Genomic DNA, 21,299 nt, shown 5'->3' on the forward strand with positions numbered 1-21,299 from the left:
GCTGACAGATGTAGAAATTAAGTTATATAACAAAATATGCTTCATGTTCATTTGATTTACTTGTGCGGGTCAGCAAGAATTACTGCTCCCTTCAATCACTGTGTAACAAGTTAATGACTTGTTTTATTTTGAAAAATGGCTTGTCAGTGTGCTATTTAAATTGCAGTTTGGATGATTTTTTGACATTTCTAATCCTAATAACAGTTACAGTTCTCTTTAGATATGATAAGTAAGTACACACTTTTACTATTCAGCAGCAACATATATTTTAAAATATTTATTTTCTGAAATCAATCTTATAGTTGTTTATCAGTATAGATAGCCCTTGAAACTGAGAATTTTCAGGAGCACACTCACACAAATTAGTATTTTTGTCATTATTACAAAGTTTTACAACAAACAAGCATATATTTTGATATATATATATATATATATATATATATATATATATATACTATTATATATATATATATATATATATATATATATATATATATATATATATATATATATATATATATATATATATATATAACGCCCTTCCCCTTCACACTCTGTTTCAAGGTTTAAGGGGAATAGGTAGGGGTAAAAAATATGGATTGGGGACAGTTACATCCTGCTTTTAAACTGTATATATATATATATATATATATATATATATATATTATTATTATTATTATTTTATTTTTTTTTCATATTAATGACTGATATTTACTTTTCCAGTAATTGTCCAATTTGTTTGTTTTGTTCAATCGTCATTGTTGTAATGAAACTAAAACTAAGCCTAAAACTGTGGTCAAAATGTTGGTCAAAACATTTTTTTTTTTAACTAAAGAAAATATGAAATTAAAATTAAACCAAAACAACAATAAATAGAAAAGTTTAAAACGAAATAAAACTAGCAAACATTCACCGAAATTATCAAACTAAATAATAGTTTTCAGAATTTATAAGCACTTATTCTGAGGTGGTAAATAAGATCTGTGGCTGTTTAAAGAAATCACGTAGATGGAGCATTTTACACCCAGACATCAGCCATAATTTGCATATATATATATATATATTATATATATATATATCTATATATATATATAATATATATATATATATATATATATTTGCGAGAAGCAGAGGTCACTTCAGTTTGACAATGTTGTTGCGGTTGGACAACATAATGTACTTTTAAGGCTTTTAGTCGAGAATGTAGTTGTTTACATTGGCAACTATGCAGTTTATTTATAGGATTAATGCCTGTTTTAAATATTTATAATTTTGGAGCATAATATTCAGTGCATCGGCCACCATTAGCCTTTTCTGAGCAGACCAAAGAAAAGTGACACTCCACCACAAGATGCAACAAAGACTGCATAAGTCCTTAGTGGGGGAAAAACAAATATTTATCATCGTAAATTTTAAACTACAGTTGAACAGATAATTATAAATCAGGTAAGTGACATTATGAGTCGATCTCTCTCTTATGTATTTTGTAGTGCTGTATTTATACCACAGAACCTGGTAGTGTTTGCTTTGCTCTGGCTTTTTCGGGTTAATTATTGTAAAATCGCCGATTGCAACAGAGAAATACTGAGAAGTCTCTTTAGTTTGATGGCATTTCATGCCATTCAATCTTAGTTTTGTCATCACTTTAGACATTATGCTAGAGAATCATTCAAATATAGCTCTAAAATGACGTTGGTTTTAATTAGCAACGGCTTATACTGCTCTAACGATTGTGCAGATGTGAATGAATGACGGAAGAAAGTAGTCCTCCATAAAAAATGGTTTTTGAGACTCTCCGTGTTTGATTATTTTTTTTATACACACGATTAGGCCATCGAATTGTTGTATAAATGCAATATCAACACGAGTAGCAGTATGTATAGGCTGTATATCGGCACTCAGCTGTGGCCCCAAGCCAACGCACACCTCCCACCCGTAACGATATACAGCCATATCATACTGCTACTTGTATGATATTGCTCATATATATGTTTATATATATATATATATATATATATATATATATATATATATATATATATATATATATATATATAATTTTTTTATTCATTACATTTGTATGGTTTTGGATTCAGTGTTCAAAAGTAAAACTGAAAATTAATATATAAAACATTTTTAACAAAAAAAATAAAACTAACTAAGCCATTAATGGATCAAGCTATATCTAAACGGAAACATAAAACAATTTTTGAAATAGTATTTAAAAATGCAAAACAACAATAACCTTGGTTTTAAACCTTGGGTTTAATGAAACAGACATTACAAATATTATTTTGCATGTGCATGTAGGCATTTTATAAATAATAGACAACCAGGAAATCCACAGACACTCTCAAACAACACAAACAACCAAACACAATTACATCAATCGCAGCCTGCTCTGTTTCCATCACTAAGATGGTTCTGGTTTGTGTTGAATACTTGATCTGATGTGGAGTGACAGATACGGACTCATTTTATCTAGCTTGAGGCAAATCTCAGCAAGATGACAGTGCTATTGCAGGCCTCTGGGAGCCTGCTCATTTTTTAATTCATCCCTCCTTCATGAAGTGGGGAATTGGGGAGGCATTGTTCAATAATGAAATAAACTCATCATCGGGGGACTCTTGAATTGTCTAGTTTTGGAGGCCTGCAAGAACCCCTCGCTGCTACATCCATTGCTTTTGATTCAGTTGCTTCTCATTTTATTATAAGTTTATGAAAAGCAAACAATGTGTCATAGAAAAGCTGGGTTTTATTATTTTTAGGAGTCATCACGGGGAATATTCAGAATGGTATATTACTTACTAGCTATGAAGTAGTAAAAGGCAGTGTGTATACTGTGCACGCCGTGAGCTTTTTCTTTCTGCTTGGAATGCCTGCATTTATCACAGCTAGAGTCGAGATGTAATTACTGAGGTATTCTGTTGGGTTGTTTCTACGTGGTTGCTGGATGTTTGGATTAGTGAATATATTCCATATTTTGATGTCTAGATGTGGCTTAGATCTCTGTTAAAAATCTCAATAGACTTCAAATTTTGGAGTTCAAGTGACCTTAGTTAAATATTCCAAAGTACGATAATTAAGGTTGGTCAGAATAATGTGGTGTTTACCAAAAGTTTGCATTGGTACACAGTTCTGCAGAGCACTGATCCTCCAGACGTAAGATTAAGTGTTAAAACACATGGTGAATGCTTTTGCGTTTGCAAACATTAGCATTCCTTCTTTAAAACCTATACATTTTGCTGATGAGCTTTGTATTTGCTCTGTTGTATTGAAATAGTTTGTCCTTACATCGCATTTCCACTAGCATCTTTCGTGGTTTAAAATCTTTTACAAGCGAGAGCGCAAATGTTTTGGGAGTCAACACAAACATGTTGAAATGCAGTTTTAATTAAATGTGGGATATTAAGTGGGTTGACAAACTAGATATTCATTTGAGATTGAACACATAGTCGTGGTTGAAACTGAAAGGCTTAAGGCTCAATTTTTAATCAATTTTATTTTTATTTAGATCTGATCTTTCTCCATAACTGTTCATGATCAGTATGTTAACATGGACACCAATACATCACTTTTAATATGATTAAGACAATACTTTGAAAACTATTTTTAGCCAACTAAGGTTGCAAGTTTTGTTTTTACCAACATAGTTCATTGATTTAGTGTTTCCTAAATCCATCATTCCATTGAATCATTCGCAAACTGCGTTGCAAACAGCTAGAGTCGAGATGTAATTACTAAGGTATTCTGTTGGGAAGTTTCTAGGGGATTGCTGGATGTTTGGATTAGTGAATGTATGTCATATTTTGATGTCTAGATGTGGCTTAAGTCAGATTGCTTTAAAAAATCTCTGTCAATACACTTTTATAGTATAGTAATACACCCTAATTAAATATTCTAAAGTACGATAATTAAGGTGGTCAGAATAATGTGGTGTTTACCAAAATTTTGCATTGGTACACAGTTCTGCAGAGCGCTGATCCTCCAGGACAGACGTGAGATTAAGTGTTGAAACACATGGTGACATTATAGTTCAATGCTTTTGCATTTGCAAACATTAGCATTCCTTCTTTAAAACCTATACATTTTGCTGATGAACTTTGTATTTGCTCTGTTGTATTGTCCTTACATCTTATTTCCACTAGCATCTTTCGTGGTTTTAAATCTTTTACAAGAGAGAATGCAAATGTTTTGGGAGTCAACACAAACATGTTGAAATGCAGTTTTAATTAAATGTGGGATATTAAGTGGGTTGACAAACGAGATATTCATTTGAGAGTGAACACAAGTCGTTGTTGAAACTGGAAGGCTTAATGCTTAACTTTTTAAATATATATTTATTTTTGTCAGATCTGATTTTCCTGCATAGTTGTTCACAGTCAGTACGTTTACATGGACACCAAATTTAATTCGATTAAGACAATACTCTGATTAAGAGTCTACCATGCAAACAGCGATTTGACCTTAATCTTACTAGAGTCATAATCGTATTAAACACAAATCAAATTATAACATGTGAAGTATTTTTAGTCACATTATTGAAGTGCAGTACAGACATGTAAACACCGCAATCAAACTATTACTCTCATTTAGGACTTTTCGACGTGGTAAATGCAGAAGTTCTCTCCCAGTCCATACATGGGTGCCAAAAAAACATTGCCACGGCATGAATGAAATAATCCTGAATGAAAGTGATCTTCTGAACTGCAGTTGAAGTCGAAAAATAAAAAAAATGTAACACCCAAAATACAAAATATTTGTATTATATTATATTTGATCTCAGCATGTCAGAAGCACAGAATAGTGCATTCACTGCACTTCAGCATAATGGTAAGATAGATCATTGAAAAAGTTAAATGAACAATGCTTTATGGTGTTCTGGAGAATCAAACCGAATTCAGGTATGGAAATTGAATAATGAAATGTAAAAATATCACTGTAAAGTCTTCAATGTTTTATTTCCGTAAAATACACTACCTGACATTACACACTACCTGACACTACCAGTCTTAACATAAATCCCAGTTGTAAGAACAACAAATCATAGCTTGACTTCTAGTTGATCTTTTGGAAAAGTGGCAGAAGGTCGATTTTTATTCAATTAATCATGTTGAACTGCAACCTAATCATCACAAATACTGCAGAAGACCTATTGCAACCCGCATGGACCCAAGATTCTCACAGAAATCAGTCAAGTTTGGTTAAGGAAAAATTGTGGTTTGGGGTTACATTCAGTATAAGGGGTGTGCGAGAGATCTGCAGAGTGCGTGGCAAATTCTTCAGCAGGATAGCGCTCCTTCTCAAACTTCAGCCTCCACATCAAAGTTCCTGAAAGCAAAGAAGGTCAAGGTGCTCCAGGATTGGCCAGCCCAGTCACCATAAATGAACATTATTGAGCATGTCTGGGGTAAGATGGAGGAGGCATTGAAGATGAATGCAAAGAATCTTTATGAACTGTGGGAGTCCGGCAAGAACGCTTTCTTTGCCATTCCAGATGACTTTATTAATAAGTTATTTGAGTCATTGCAGTGTTTAGACCCCCCTGCTTTAAACTCTCTTAAAATGCCTTTAAAACACATGCAAATGAAAAACTTCCACTCTGTTATGTCTACTTTATGATGACTCCACAAATCTCTCATCAACTATAATCCCAATTCAACATTTTATATCCTGTGATACAACTATAGCTGACACACATTGCAATATCAATGCTGAATGATATATTGTGTATCTCTAATCGAGAGTAAATGCTGAGATAATTTGCACTTTTGGCTGAACTATCCCTTTGAAAGATTTTTTTTTTACTTCCACCTCAAATCACCTTCATTATAAGTTCTTTTGACAGTGAATGCAAAAGCGTAGATGTATGTCCCATTTCTCTACCCCCTCCCTCCCCTTCAGTACAATGGCTCTTTAAAGGGCTCTGTAGCAAGCCCGCATAATAGAATATTGTATCACAATTTATAATCTCTATCTTCACTCATTTTCAGCATTTCAAAAAGATATCTTTATTCACACAGAGATTACTAAAATAATAATTGGACGCCATAATCTTGCAAGGTAATAATACATGTAATGGCATACACCATGATAGATTTATTGTTGCGCATACTGCGTGACATATTTCTTGAATTTCAGAAGGCATTATACAGAATACTGTGTAGTGTGTAATAGGCCTTACGCTTTACCGCTTGCCAATGTAAGCTGCAATGATTTATCATCTGCGTCCTCATGTCAGGTTTGAGCGGATAGGTGTGTTTGCGAGACTCTGGCTTGCGTGTGTGTCTGGCAGTGTAAAATGCTTACTTTGCATCTATGTCAGATGGACCTGCTGGGAGTTGGCTGTGCAAGTATGCACAAGTCGTTCTGATGGATCCCATAACCTCAGCTCATGCCCCTTAGCATCATAATTGATTCACGACTAACCAATCAAATGCTCATCTAAGACAAATCTGGATATGAGGAAAGTGATTGTTCTGCAGAGGTTACTAGATTAAAATCTTATTACTGGAGTTAGTGCTGAGTTAATTGAGTTTCCATTTATGTTTCATTATGGTATCAAAGTTGTCAATTTTTTTGGTCAGATAGAAATATCCTCCAGTGAAATACACATTTGTGTACATGCAGTATAAATAAGGATGGCTCAGATTATTTAGTCAAGGAAATTTGATTAGAAATGCCAGATATTGTTTTATAATTGAGTTTAGATTCAGAGCTCTGAACGTTTAATTGCATATTTGAGCAATATTGAATGATTCTGAGTTTTCTGTCATGCTTAAATAATTATATTTTTTGGAAACAGCACATACAACAGCAATGCATATAAAAATTAAAGCGAAAAAAATAATTTTAAATAATTAAAAACCCCCAAAAATAATTTTATTCACTATTTACCCTCCCTCAAGTGGTTCCAAAGTAGTTCCTGAATACAAAATAAAACATTTTGAAGAAAGCTGAAACTTGTAACTACTGACTTCCATAGTAGGAGAAACAAATGCTATGTTAGTCAATAATTACAGATAAAATAAAATTAAATTAAATTAAATTAAATTAAATTAAATTAAATTAAATTAAATTTAATTTAATTAAATTTAATTAAATTAAATTAAATTATAATAACAATAACAATAATGATAATAATCATGTTCTGTTCACCAGAATAGAGAAAGTTAAACAGGCTTGGAACAAGTAAAGTGTGAGTAAATAATGATAGAATTGTCAGTTTTGATACACAGTAGCATAAAAACCTCCTTAATACTATTTTTTTTTTATAAAAATGAATTAGCAATGTATTAATATAATTTTAACCACATTCATGTTAAGAAGCCATGAAGCATTTTCATTAACGTCCTTTGTCTACGCCTGTCGTAATAATTAATATAGCAAATAATCATTGAATATGACATGGCCTCAATAATTTTGTTGCAACATACAGTATATTTACAAATTCAAAAATAGCCTTAAAGTCATTTCACAGGGACATTTACATTCTACCTCACCATTGTCAAAGTTAATAATTAGACATTTACTTAGTAGTACATTTAATATGATATATAATAAATATAAATAACCTTAAATGATAAATAACCTTAATGCAGGTTCACACCAGATGCGTATGAAGAGTCAAGCGCGAGTGATTTACATTTTAGGTCAATGCAATGACATTGTGCGCCGCGTTTAGCACGAATAATGCAGCACAAAGGATGAGATTTGTGGAAATAAAGCAGCGTGAGTTGAGCGTTTTGCGTGTTTGATGTGAATCACTCGAGTTGGAAAATATGAACTTTAGCGGACACTCGCGCCACATTAATCAATCAGGAGCTTGCTCTAGTATGGCTGTGATTATGATGTAGGGCCTGTTGTTGGTGTCCCGAGGAGAAATCTTCTTGCCGACACCAGACAACAGCTCATCAAACTGGGCTCTGCTCAGTCTGAACCACAGCAGAAAGCCTTCATCATCCAGGTACAGTTTCTGGAGGAGCTGATAAACTCACAGAGCTGGGTGCACCTCTAAAAGGATCTAGTACACTCAGACACAGCGCCAAACGAATCGACGCTGTTTTTCAGCCTTCCTAAAGCACATAAACACAGCTATTCTCTTAATAAGTTGCATGTTAGCCATTTAGCAACTAAGCTAAAGTTATCAGGCAGACAGAAGCCCTGCCCATAACGCGAATCCATGTCTGTTGTGAAGTGAATTTGACGCGCGAATGACCCGAGTTAACTCAAAATGTTCACGTGTCTATTTACGTGCGAATAGCGTGATTAATTCGCGCCTTCCACATCTGGTGTGAACACAGCATTGTGATTAGTCGGTTTAGTAGTGGTGATGAGTGTGGGCAGTGCTGAAAGGAGTGAGTGTTTATAAGTGTCACGTGAAGGAGCTCCAGATGAAAACTTTTGTTTTGAGTTCACCTTATGATTAAAGTTATTGCACGTCTGCCGGTTCCCACCTCTGAATGAATGAGTTTTAGCTACTTGTAGCGTTCCAAAAAAACAAAAAAACCTACAGACTGCAACTGTTTTCGGAAGTGTTATTGCAGAGCAACACAAACAGCATGCAGAAGTATAAATGCAGGACTACGCGCAAGGCATGCACCGTAGGTCATGCCGATCCCTCGACACAGACTTATAAATCAGCCTTTAGTCCCTTGAAAGTGATTATGGTTATTTGCATTATTATTCTGTTGTATAATCATTACATAATATGTGACATAAAATGATCTCATAATGACAATAATATGGCTAATCGCAACAATTTCAATATATCACACAACAAAAATTCTTTATCATGACAGGCCTATATTTGTCTGCTAAACCAATGTCATGCGGTGCGACCAATTGTGTTTTTAAATTAGTTTATGTGAAACGACTCCTGAAAATGATTGAACAATTTACTGACACACTTCTTTCAACAATAAAAGCATAAACTAATTGTTTATTGATTCTAATCTGAGAAATCTTTTCAGATATTTCTGCTGCCTTTTTCTCAGAGGAAGCGTAATACTTCGGCAGTCTTTTCTGTTTGCTCTCAATTCTGTCTTGAAGACGTGTGGCTTGTGATTTGTCTCTGCTGAGGGCTCTTTCCTGAAGCTCGTGTGTCGAGCAGCACCTCTCCATGTCTTCTGAGTGAGTGCTGCGTGTTGTTTTGAAGTGATTCTGACAGCGACAAGGCACGTCTCATTGTGTCAGACTCCATTTTTCCCAAACACGTTCTCTTTGACCAGGTTTTGTTCTGCCATAGCACTGAACCTCCGGATCACTACATTCGTCAGCCAGATGCCTTTGAGGAAACATTGTTTGATTTGCCTTTTGTCACTTTGGCTCTTTGCGAATAAACCAGTGTTGCATTGAATTGCACCAGTGCCATTGAGTGAAGCAGGTATGGTACTCCGCATGTGCTGTGAAGAGATCCCAACTTCACAGTGACTGAATGGATTGATTCCATTGGTGGAACGGATGAAACTCGCACCATCAAACACTGTTGGGAGGGGGTCGAGACAAGTTCCAGACTGCCTGGTGTGTTTTTTGGGGGAGGCTTTGGAGGATCCCACAGCTTTCTAAACACCTTAAAAATCAGTTTCAAGGAAAGTCAGTTCACTTGGCAGCTGAATTCGCAATGCCTCAGGCTGCTATTTTGGGCATTCAAAACCAGCTGCTAGTGCTACCTACAAAATCCTTAACACTTTAATCTCAAAAACATGCAAGCATGTGACCTGCGGATTTGTATTCTATATTTTTTTTAAACTTGTGCATTAATCCAGAAGTTTTAACAATACTTCATTCATTCGTTCATTCATTCATTCATTAATTTTCTTTTCGGCTTATTCCCTTTAATAATCTGGGGTCGGCACAGCTCAATGAACCACCAACTTATCCAGCATATATTTTACGCAGCGGATGTCGTAACAGCTTCAACCCATCACTGGGAAACATCTGTACACTCCTATTCACACACATACACTACGGACAATTTAGCTCACCCAATTCACCTATACCACATGTCTTTGGACTGTGGTGGAAACCGGAGCATCTGGAGGAAACTCACGTGAACATGGGGAGAACATGCAAACTCCACACAGAAATGCCAACTGGCCCACCCGGAGATCGAACCAGTGACCTTCTTGCTGCGAGACAATTGTGCCACCCTCTACGCCACCATGCTGTTCTAGTTTAAACAATCATAGAGTAAAAAGACTTTCGATATTGCTTTATGTTAGTCAGTCAGCAAAAATGGCTAGCAGAGAACTCAAAAAGCCTCCCACATCATCCAGATCACATTTATGGGAGCATTTTGGCTTTCCTGACAAATATAATGATGGCGGAAGAAGGGTGGTGGGCAAAACCAGACATCCCTCCTCTCCCAGAAGCTCCAGGAGTCTCCCTCATATTCATAGTGGCTCCCTGCCTGCAAATTAGATGCAATCTCAGAAATCATGGAGTCAAAAGAGATAATCAGCACCAATAGAGTAGTTAAAAAGGCATTTTTTTTTCATAAAACACCATTTTTTATGAAAAAAAAAATAGATATATGTATACAGTCTGTTTGAGAAAATATAAGATATAAATATATATCAGTTCTTTCACAGTTTTATGTTTTTTATATTATTATTACCATTTTTATTAACATTTCTACTGAACTGTACCTTAAATGCATTATATGGTGTGACTTAAAGCAGTGGTTCCCAAAGGGAAGTCGAAAGACAATAGCTACGTTTCAATCCACCTATTTTTATGCACAATTTGGGTATGCGCATAAAAGATGGGTTGAAACGCCAAGATGCACATACATTTTGAAAATGTGCATAAAAACATATGAGCATAACTGAGTAGGATAAACTTTTATTCGATAAGAAAAGTTGCACATAAACTACGATGGACGCACTTTTACAGAACAAATTCCAGTATGCACATTAAATTGAGTCATGTGATTTAGTTATAAGAGATCATGTGATAGTAGAAATGTGTGTGAATGGACAAACCAGCAGGTTGAGCACATTGTAAAACATCTGAAATGTTGTTTTGGTCATTCTAAAATGCCACTAATAGTGTTATTATTTTATTAATTACTTTTAGTACTGTTAAGAGTGTCTGTGCTTTGCAGCTCACACCTTCAAACGCCACCATGTGTACATTGCGTGTCAGCATACTATCTTTTGAGGCGCAAGTCATTTATTAAATAAAGTTTCACACAGCTTCTCCTACTGCAGCAAATTCTGTATTTACTTTTGATATTTGGCATCAGTTAATCATGTAATCTCATATGTGCTATTAAACTATTAGAATTACCATATTTTATGCAATATACATAAAAATAGTATTTAATAGTTACATAAAAAACAACATGCAAATACACTAATCGCTGAAAACACACATCACGTGAACACACACACACTCTCTGTCGTCCGCTGCAAGTGTAGGCTATCTGCGTGTCTGACTCTGAGCTCTAGCAGTCAGTGTGCTTTGAGCACAAAACCCCAGAGAGCAGTGCACGTCGTACAGTTTATCAATGATGTACCGCTGGATCGCGTCTCACTATGGTCGTTAAATGTGATAATTAATTAATCTTATCTCTTTCTAACGACTCTTTGGTCTTTTGAATCTATCAGGTAATGTGTCACAGCATTAGTAATCATTCACTTTCACGCTTGTACTACCTCCGATAGTCTTGGTTGGTTGCTGTTGGTTGTGCACCTTTTTTACCAACCAGTTTGTCAACGCCATTATAACGACAGATCACTCTGCCTATTCATGCCAGAGTCCCGCGGAAACAGTGATTGACAGGTGGTAATTTATGTGTAACTTATCTTTATTTATTTATGATTTATTTATGGGTAAAACAAAGACCATGCGGCACAGTTAATTGAAATGGTAGGCTACAAATAATTAATTAGTAATTAGTTAGTAGTTATCGCCACCTACAACGACAATGCCATCATCTATAGCGATGTTTTACATAAGACATCATACAATGCCAAATTGGTCGACATCACCTAACCCTATTGGATACTACAGACTTTTTCCCTAACATGTTCCTGGAGGCACACAAACACAACCTATTTTCAAACTCTTCCTAATTAAACACTTCCTAATTAAAAAAAGAAAATACAAATCAACTCATCAGTTCATTTGTGAAGACTCCAAGACCTAAAATGAATGGATCAGATAAGGGAAACATCCAAAATGACTACTGTTGGTGTGCCTCAAGGGACAGTGATAGGAAAAATTGCTTCTGTGGGAATCATGCTTGTAAAAGCAGAAATTACTTTACTGAATTGCTGAATAGCTCTTTTATTTAAAATACATTATATATATTTTTATCATATATGATATTTCAGTTTTTCCTATTCATAGTAATATGGTATATTGGTATCCAGGTTATTTTTCAAGAGTGGATATGACCTTTTCTAAATGTAATGTGTCTGACATCCGTATTCTGGCAATCTGATTTTTTTAAACCTTACAAATGTGTTGAAGAAAAGATCAACCCAGAATAAAGGGACTAAGCTGAAGAAAATGAAATTGTTAACCCACTTTTAATACCATTTAAGTCCCTTTTGAAATGTTGTTAAAACTCACTTTTGAAGAGAAACTTCAGGTAAGCTAATTATTAATAGTAATAATAATAATATATGATTATTATTATTGTTATTATTATTATTATTATTATTATTATTATTATTATTATTATTATTATTATTATTATTATTATTAATGATTATTATTTTTGCAGCATGCAGATATAACTTTATTCTTATTTTGCTGTTTTCCTCCCTTCAAACAGTGTCATTATTCACACCTGCCTTATTTAGTTTGGTTAAAACACCAGACTTTATTTGCCTTTGTGGTGTGGTTTGCTTGTGCAGCTAACCCTGAGACAGGCTCAAAGAGCATTTGAAAGTGCCTGTTATGCAAAAATACATTTTATAATGTGTTTGAACACAGTCGTGTGGCAGCAGTGTGTGAATATAGTCAGTCTCTAATAGTAAAAAATAATTCATAATTGTTTTTTAATCACACTTCATGAAAAACACTCGACATTCTCCCTTTGTACTTGTCTTCAGAGGGTGGAAAACCTTGCCCATTAGTGACAATCTTTCCTTCATTAGCATAAACAGCCCTGAGTGAAAAGCAGTCGTTGTGAATCAGCTTTGTGAGCACAATTTTATTTTAATTTAAAGCAACAGTCACCAAAACAGCACAGTTTCGATTAAAGCCCAAAGGGGCAGTTTCAGAGAGTTATAAAATATTATTTGGGTAGTATTTTGTGCTGAATCTTTACTTTGCGTTTTAATTTGGCCACAACTTTCTCTGTTTCCGCAAAAGGAATGATTTTTTTGATGAATAAATCTCATTTTGACACATTTTGGGAAAATGCTTTGGGAGTTCTCAACTCAACAATACACCCTGGGCAAGTTTACTACACTTTTGTTATGCTTTTGCACTATTGACTTCCATTATAGTGACTTTTTTAATTGCAAAGCCATGACATCATATACTATACTTATTGATTGCTGGTGGCTTTTCCCTGTTAGACATTTGCAACTTACCTTAGTATATTTTAGAAAATAAAAATAAGCAGCTCAGCTCTTAGAACATAGTAAATATAGTAAATGTATTTATGCACGCACACTATAATTTGCTGTTTTACACCAAGAAACTACATATAAAAGCCTAAAACTTTTTGCACAGGGTTAATGGTCTAAATTTAAAGGGTTAATGGTGCCAACTGATGATCAACAGTAAAAATGAAAATTTATTTTCCTCTTCCCAACAAGGAAAGTCACAATCAATCAAGAATGCATAAGTATATGCTGTCTTGGCTTTGCAATCAAAAATGTCATTATAATAGAAGTCAGTGGGGCAAAAATTGCCATGAACACAACAAAAGGATAGTTCCGGGTTGGACCCCCTTTTGCCTTCAGAACTGCCTTAATCCTTTGTGGCACAGATTCAACAAGGTATTGGAAATATTCCTTAGAGGTTTTGATCTGTATTGACATGATAGCATCATGCAGTTGCTGCAGATTTGTCAGTTGCACATCCATGATGTGAATCCTCCCTACCACAACATCCCAAAGGTGCTCTATCGGATTGAGTCTGGTGACTGTGGAGACCATTTGAGTACAGTGAACTCATTGTTGTGTTCAAGAAACCAGTCTGAGATAATTCGAGGTTTATGACATGGCACGTTATCCTGCTGGAAGTAGCTATCAGAAGATGGGTACACTGTGGTCATAAAAGGATGGACATGGTCAGCAACAATACTCAGGTAGGCTGTGGCATTGACACGATGCTCAATTGGTACTAATGGGCCCAAAGTGTGCCAAGAAAATATCCCCCACACCATTACATCAGCATGAACCGCTGATACAAGGCAGGATGGATCCATGCTTTCATGTTGTTGATGCCAAATTCTGACACTACCATTCGAATGTTGCAGCAGAAATCGAGACTCATTAGACGAGGCAACGTTTTTCCAATGTATTGTACAATTTTGTTGAACCTGTGTGAATTGTAGCCTCAGCTTCCTGTTCTTAGCTGACAGGAGTGGCACCCGGTGTGGTCTTCTGCTGCTGTAGCCCATCTGCCTCAAAGTTGGATCTGTTGAGCATTTAGAGATGCTCTGCTGTATGTCTCGGTTGTAACAAGTGTTTATTTGAGTTACTGTTGCCTTTCTGGCATCTGGCACCAACAACCATGCCACGTTCTAAGTCACTTAAATCACCTTTCTTCCCCATTCTGATGCTCATGTTTGAACTGCAGCAGATCGTCTTGACCATGTCTACATGCCTAAATGGATTAAGTTGCTGCCATGTGATTGGCTGACTCGAAATTTGGGTAAATAAGAAGTTGGACAGGTGTACCTAATAAAGTGGCCGGTAAGTGTATATAGTCTATATTCACTGAGAAATAATTTTAAAAAATCATTATCAATGGAGGTGTATTCATTCACTGTATATACCTCCTTCAGAATAACACTAACCAATAAATCATGTTCTGTAAGACTAGGATCTTGTTGCGTAAAGTAAATCATTACAGTTTTGAGTTCTTGTTTATGTTGCACTCCTGCCATGAGGAAACATGCTCAGTGAGTGGATGTGGGGTGGGTGGGAAACAAGGGGGATGAAGTCAAAAAGAGCGAGACGGGACTAGGAGAGAGAGCGAGAAAGCATGAGAAGGAGAGCGAGACAGCCACATGAAGCTGGGATATATAGTGCGCCTTCTTGACGATTGATTTGTTGGAGAGTGTCTTGTAGTGAGCTGGTGTGGGGTCCCGAGTCAGAGTCGCATGCAGAGACCCCCCTCCTATTGTACCTCAGTGGACTTCTTGAAGACTTGAGTGAAAGACAGAGAGACAGCAGCGGGAGACGGGCAGAGACACGGGCATCTCAATCATGTCTGTCTTAATTGCCACCCAGCAGATCGATACGGCTGGCTCTTCTAACATGGTAAGAAACTTTCAGATGGCTGTGCTGTGTTACCTCTCCCGAGAGAATGATTCTTTACCAAGAGCTTTAGACCTTATTAGAATTTTGTTAAGAGACCAGTCACAATTAATAAATAATTTAAGAGTGAAATCTAAGGGGGATCTTGCTGCAAATTGCTGCTCTTGTGCGCCAGGTTATACGAGATCTGCCCCCAAAGGAATATGGCTGTCAGGCTTGTGAATTACTAAAGGTTGTAAAAATAAAGGCTCATCTGTTGCTCTTTAGTGGAAGGACTTTGGTCAGATATGATGGATTGGATGTAAGGGGGTGGATTCTGTGTCATTCGCAGTGGCTTGGGATGCTTGTGCCTTATTTTATACAGATCGTGTTGAAGGAGAGGTTTGTAGGTGGACTATTTTATTTTATTTTATTTTACATTTTTTGATGAAATTTTTTTTTTATTTTAATTCTTAAGAAATTCTTAAAGGCTTAATTTCTCCTATTTAATTATATATTTTTTTAAATATCTTAAAATTATTCTTTTTTTTACACTTCAGTAGATATGTTTAATGTCCATTTAATATTTTCTTTGACTAAAATAATTAAAATGTGTTTATTTCTTTAATGTTGTTAATTTTGTTAAATAAATAAATACATTTATTTATTTATTTATTTTTATTAAAATCTCTGCCTGGTCAGTTCATAGGAATATTTTGTGTCTTTCTGTTTATAGGTACATTTTGTGTTATTTACAATATTTGTGATGCTTATGCCTCATAATGATCATGTTCAAGCTGAGGTTTGTCAATTATTTTATTTTTAATTTAATTTAATTTAATTAATTTTTATTTGTTTAATAAAAAAATTCTTATTATATATTTTAATTTTTTAATAAAAAAATTCTTAATATATATATATATATATATATATATATATATATATATATATATATATATATATATATATATATATATATATATATATATATATATATATATATATATATATATATATATATAATTTTAACTTTAGCAGATATGTTTAATGTCTATTTAATATTTTTCTTTACCAAAATAATTAAAACGTGTTCATTTGTTTAATTGTTAATTTTATGTAATGGGTACTTTTTTTGTTATTTACAATATTTGTGATGCTTATGCCTCATAATGATCAAATGTAAATAATTTAATTTAATTTAATTTCATTAAATTTTATTTTATTTTATTTTATTTTATTTTATTTTATTTTATTTTATTTTATTTTATTTTATTTTATTTTATTTTATTTTATTTTATTTTATTTTATTTTATTTTATTATGATTTTATTTTATTCAAATCTCTGCCTGGTCAAAATAGCTGCATCACCATATGTTGTGTCATCCATTGATGTTGATGTTAATGATGAGTGACAAGCTCCTAATAAGCAGAATTATGAGAGAATTATACTGACGTGTCAGTTTGATTGAGCGTCTGTGGCACTGGCATTTGAGTCTTGCATATTACAGTATTTGTAGCAACTATAAATATGCAGAGGAATTAATATAATTATTCTGCAGTAACATATATGCATTTATCACTCTCCATTCCACCATCTCAACCTTGAAATTATCAGCTCATCTATTAGGTACTCTTGAACTTTGAATTAAGGGAATACGGTTGAAGTGTTTTATGTCTGGCTATGAACATATTGATGTGGCAGCGTTGATAGAAAGTATTGCATTTCCCATCAAACCTGTGCTGTTCATGAAACATCAGTCCTTTTGCTTGAGACATTTCATTTCCCAGCTAATGCTGCCCATTCCAGCCCATCTCTCACCTGTACTCTTTCAATGGACTATATGAAGGATGATCAGGGAGCCCAGAAAGTATGAAACATCAATCCCTGCCTCCAAACATTAGTTATGCGTCGTTATTTTTCCTCTTTTTTCTTTCCTCTCAGCTTTTCTGAATTCCAAAAAATTCTAAGAGCATAAATAAATAAATAAATGTTTAATTATTTATGTTTCGTCTGTGGAAAAATGACAGACGGTGTCAAATACAGATGTGAAGAAAGACTAAAAGATCTCCTGAGAGGGCATTTGTCTTTGGGGAAGATCCCTCTGCCCTTTATGTCATTATTCCGCTCAAAGAAATCAATATTGACTTTCGGCATGTTGCTTACCTGTCACTAACTCAACCTTTACCTCTCAGCAGACTGAATATGAAATGAAAATACATGTAGATAGATAGATAGCCGACCGACCGACCGACCCTATATATTGTATATGTATATATTACGTATATATTTTCACACGATACATAGATAGATAGATAGATAGATAGATAGATAGATAGATAGATAGATAGATAGATAGATAGATAGATAGATAGATAGATAGATAGATAGATAGATAGATAGATAGATAGATAGATAGATAGATAGATAGATAGATAGATAGATAGATAGATAGATAGATAGATAGATAGATAGATAGATAGATAGATAGGCAGACCCACCGACCGACCAATCTACCGTATATATTGTATATGTATATATTACGTATATATTTTCACACGATAGATAGATAGATAGATAGATAGATAGATAGATAGATAGATAGATAGATAGATAGATAGATAGATAGATAGATAGATAGATAGATAGATAGATAGATAGATAGATAGAAATCAATTCAAAAGCATAAATAAACAGTAAAAACAATGAATAAAATGCTAAATATGCAAAATTGTTAACTTGCGAATATTTGCACACACAGATATTTTTTTTTATTTACATTAATTAATTGCATTATGGGACCTTGATCTCTGCTTTGTGCATTTTTGATGTTAGAAACTGAACTGCGCAGTTTAACAAAGTAACTTGTATTGACATTTAAGTAGTTTGAAACAATAGATTTCATAAGAAAAAAAAATAGTCTGTAAAATAACATAAACGATGCTGACAGCTTATTACCAGGTTTTTACAACACCAATACAGACAATATATCCCTTTAGACCATTGCAAAATGTCAATAAAAGTCAGTTTTGTTGATAAAGAAATGGTTTTGTTGAATAAAATAAGTCGGTGGTAGAAAGATCAAGCTCCCATAATGAAATTCAAAAGCATAAATAAATGTAAATAATAATAATGAATTACAAAATACAGAAAAACATTAGTTTACAGATATTTTTACAGGATAGATAGATAGATAGATAGATAGATAGATAGATAGATAGATAGATAGATAGATAGATAGATAGATAGATAGATAGATAGATAGATAGATAGATAGATAGATAGATAGATAGATAGATAGATAGATAGATAGATAGATAGATATTTGGAATAAGGTCACCAACGCAGCAAATTAAAAAGCAGTTTTTGCTCTAATCTCTTAAATGCTGGATTGCAGGTTTAATCAGCAGTTGGAACATGTCTGCCTCACTGCTGTTTTTCCAAACGGTTTGTCCATAATTACATTTTCCCAGCAACCATTCAGGGCAGGATTATAATGGACGACTGTGGGAATTCTGCAGTAGACTTATTTTTGAAAAGACTTATTTTCATAATATTATGGCGAGGTTCCAAAACCTAGTGGCCTGCATTGAATCCTCGTCTTGGGAACGTTATGTCGAAAAGCATCTCATGTGAAGTGCGCAGGAGCATGAATTTATAGTCAATACAGTTTTATTGAAACAAAAGAAAATACATTCGGTGTTAGACAGCGTCACATTTTTTTTGTTGCGATTAATTGCTGAAGCTTTTGTCATGATATACGGTTTCGATGCTATATTGATGTAAGATGCAAAAAAGGGTTACTTTAATAGCAGAGGTTAAAGAAAACAAATAAATATATAAATAAAAATGTTCATTGTTTTAATGGTTTCAGATTAAAGTTTCAACCAAATTCAATTGCAAAGGGATTATAAGTACAATATGTAACAAAGTCTCATTGGTAGTTTTAGTTAATGGATTAAAATCAATCGTGAGAGAAAAAAATACATTTATTACAGTACAGTAACTATGTTAATATTAGTTTAAAAATACATTTTATTAGTTATCAACTCTATTTAATGAAACAATTTTGACCTGTGCTCATATTACGACTACAATTTGAATGCATTATTAGGCATAAACCTATATTAACATCACCTAAGAATAATAAAAGCTTAAGCAGGTTTTTTATTGAGAGTTTAGTTAAATTAACTAAGGTTAAAGGCCTTATTGCACAGCGTTAATGTACCACAGCCCTATAAATAATCGCAAAATGTTCAGTCAGTATTTCAACATGTAGTACAGCGGTTCCCAACAGGGGGGTCCCAGCCCACAAGGTAGCCTCAATGAGCTCTGTGGCGGGTCACGTCATATTTTTACTATTTTTTGCAGTGGAACAATCATTAGGAGAACAATCATGTTGCCTTAGTTTATTTCATCCCCTGGCTGACCAAAATAATTGACAAATTTGTAATTTGTCCTCCAGAGAAAAGAGTCTAACTGATTCGCCTTCAGCAGCTAATAGTAAGCATACTGGACCCAGGTGAGAATGCTCCAAACATTTTGGGTCGCAGCGCTAGCATGTTAGCAAATACCAAGATAGTTACCTTGGTCTATTTCCTTGAAGAAAAGAGTCCCTCACCCAACCACAGTGCATTATCTGCACCAAAGTTCTTGTTAACGAATGCATGAGACCATCCAAATTAATAAGATATTTGCAGATGACTCAATCGATTTGTTCAAAAATCAGACTCATTCAGGAGCAAAACACTACAATGTTTTTCTGATATGCACAGATGTTCTGCTTCAGCTAGCTTCTCAGCAATACTTATTTTCGAAGCTTGTTTTAGAGATTCCACTGAGGAAACAAGAACCTCAGCACATGTTGGAGGTGCAACAACTAATTGCCTCTCATTCGGTGGAGATACTGTGAAATTGTTGCCCTGAACCACTATAGCCACTTTTACAGTACATAAACCTTTCACCTTTTCCTTTCTCTTGTTTTGTCAGCATTCCCCTTTCATGTGAGGGTCCAGATAATAACAGCGGACCTCGTCCAGTATGGCTGGCAGCTCTAGAATCTGAAGTAATAAAGAAGTTTGGCAGAATCCTGACTGATGTGTTGAGTCCTGCAGCAGTGGAGTGCAGCTATGATAGATATCACAACAACACACAGCAGCCACCAGATATACTTCAACCCTGTTATTTTGCGCTTGTTCTTTCACTGACAAGAAAGAACCAAGAACATCTATAATTATACATGACACATACATAACACTTTATTTTATTATTGTTTTTCTTTATTGTTTTATAACTTTGTTTTTTAGATATGTTTGTGCACTTAATATTAGATGTTACTTAAAATTTCTAAGTATTTATTTATTTGTTTCATTCATTCATTTATCCATTCATTCAGTCATTCGTTCATTCCTTTATTTGTTAATTTGTTCCTTTATTGGCTTATTTATATTTCATACATTTATTTACACTACCTGACAAAAATCTTGTCGTCTATCCAGGTATTAGGAACAACAAATAATAACTTGACTTCTAGTTGATCATTTGATATCAGAAGTGGCTTACATGAAAGGCAAAGGCCTCTAGATTACGCTTATTTTACCAAAACAAAATATGATCATGCCTTGATTTTTAATTATTTAATTAGGACAGTAAGACTTTGCTTAGACAAGAATCTTGTCATCAGAAATAATGTACAGCATAGAATATATAGTCATGGTGCAGTGGAATTAATATTGTGTATGACTCCCATGAGCTTGAAGGACTGCATCCATACATCTCTGCAATGCCTCAAATGACTTATTAATAAAGTCATCTGGAATGGCAAAGAAAGCGTTCTTGCAGGACTCCCAGAGTTCATCAAGACTCTTTGG

The 21,299-nt window shown here is 34.3% G+C and overlaps 1 protein-coding gene across 2 annotated transcripts in view; it reads left to right on the plus strand.

The window, feature by feature from the left end:
* dpp6a (dipeptidyl-peptidase 6a) overlaps nucleotides 1–21,299 on the plus strand; it is a 455,219-nt gene that overhangs the window by 84,464 nt on the left and 349,456 nt on the right. The window contains exon 1 of one of the 2 annotated variants that reach the window (XM_056450196.1): nucleotides 15,374–15,455. The exons of the other annotated variant lie outside the window; for it this stretch is intronic. Within the exon in view, the coding sequence (XP_056306171.1) occupies nucleotides 15,402–15,455 (54 nt within the window). The 5' untranslated portion in view covers nucleotides 15,374–15,401. Of the gene's footprint in view, nucleotides 1–15,373; nucleotides 15,456–21,299 lie in introns of those variants that run through there. 2 annotated transcript variants of the gene reach the window in all.

Source organism: Danio aesculapii, chromosome 24 (assembly GCF_903798145.1).
Source record: "Danio aesculapii chromosome 24, fDanAes4.1, whole genome shotgun sequence".
Lineage (NCBI taxonomy): Eukaryota > Metazoa > Chordata > Actinopteri > Cypriniformes > Danionidae > Danio > Danio aesculapii.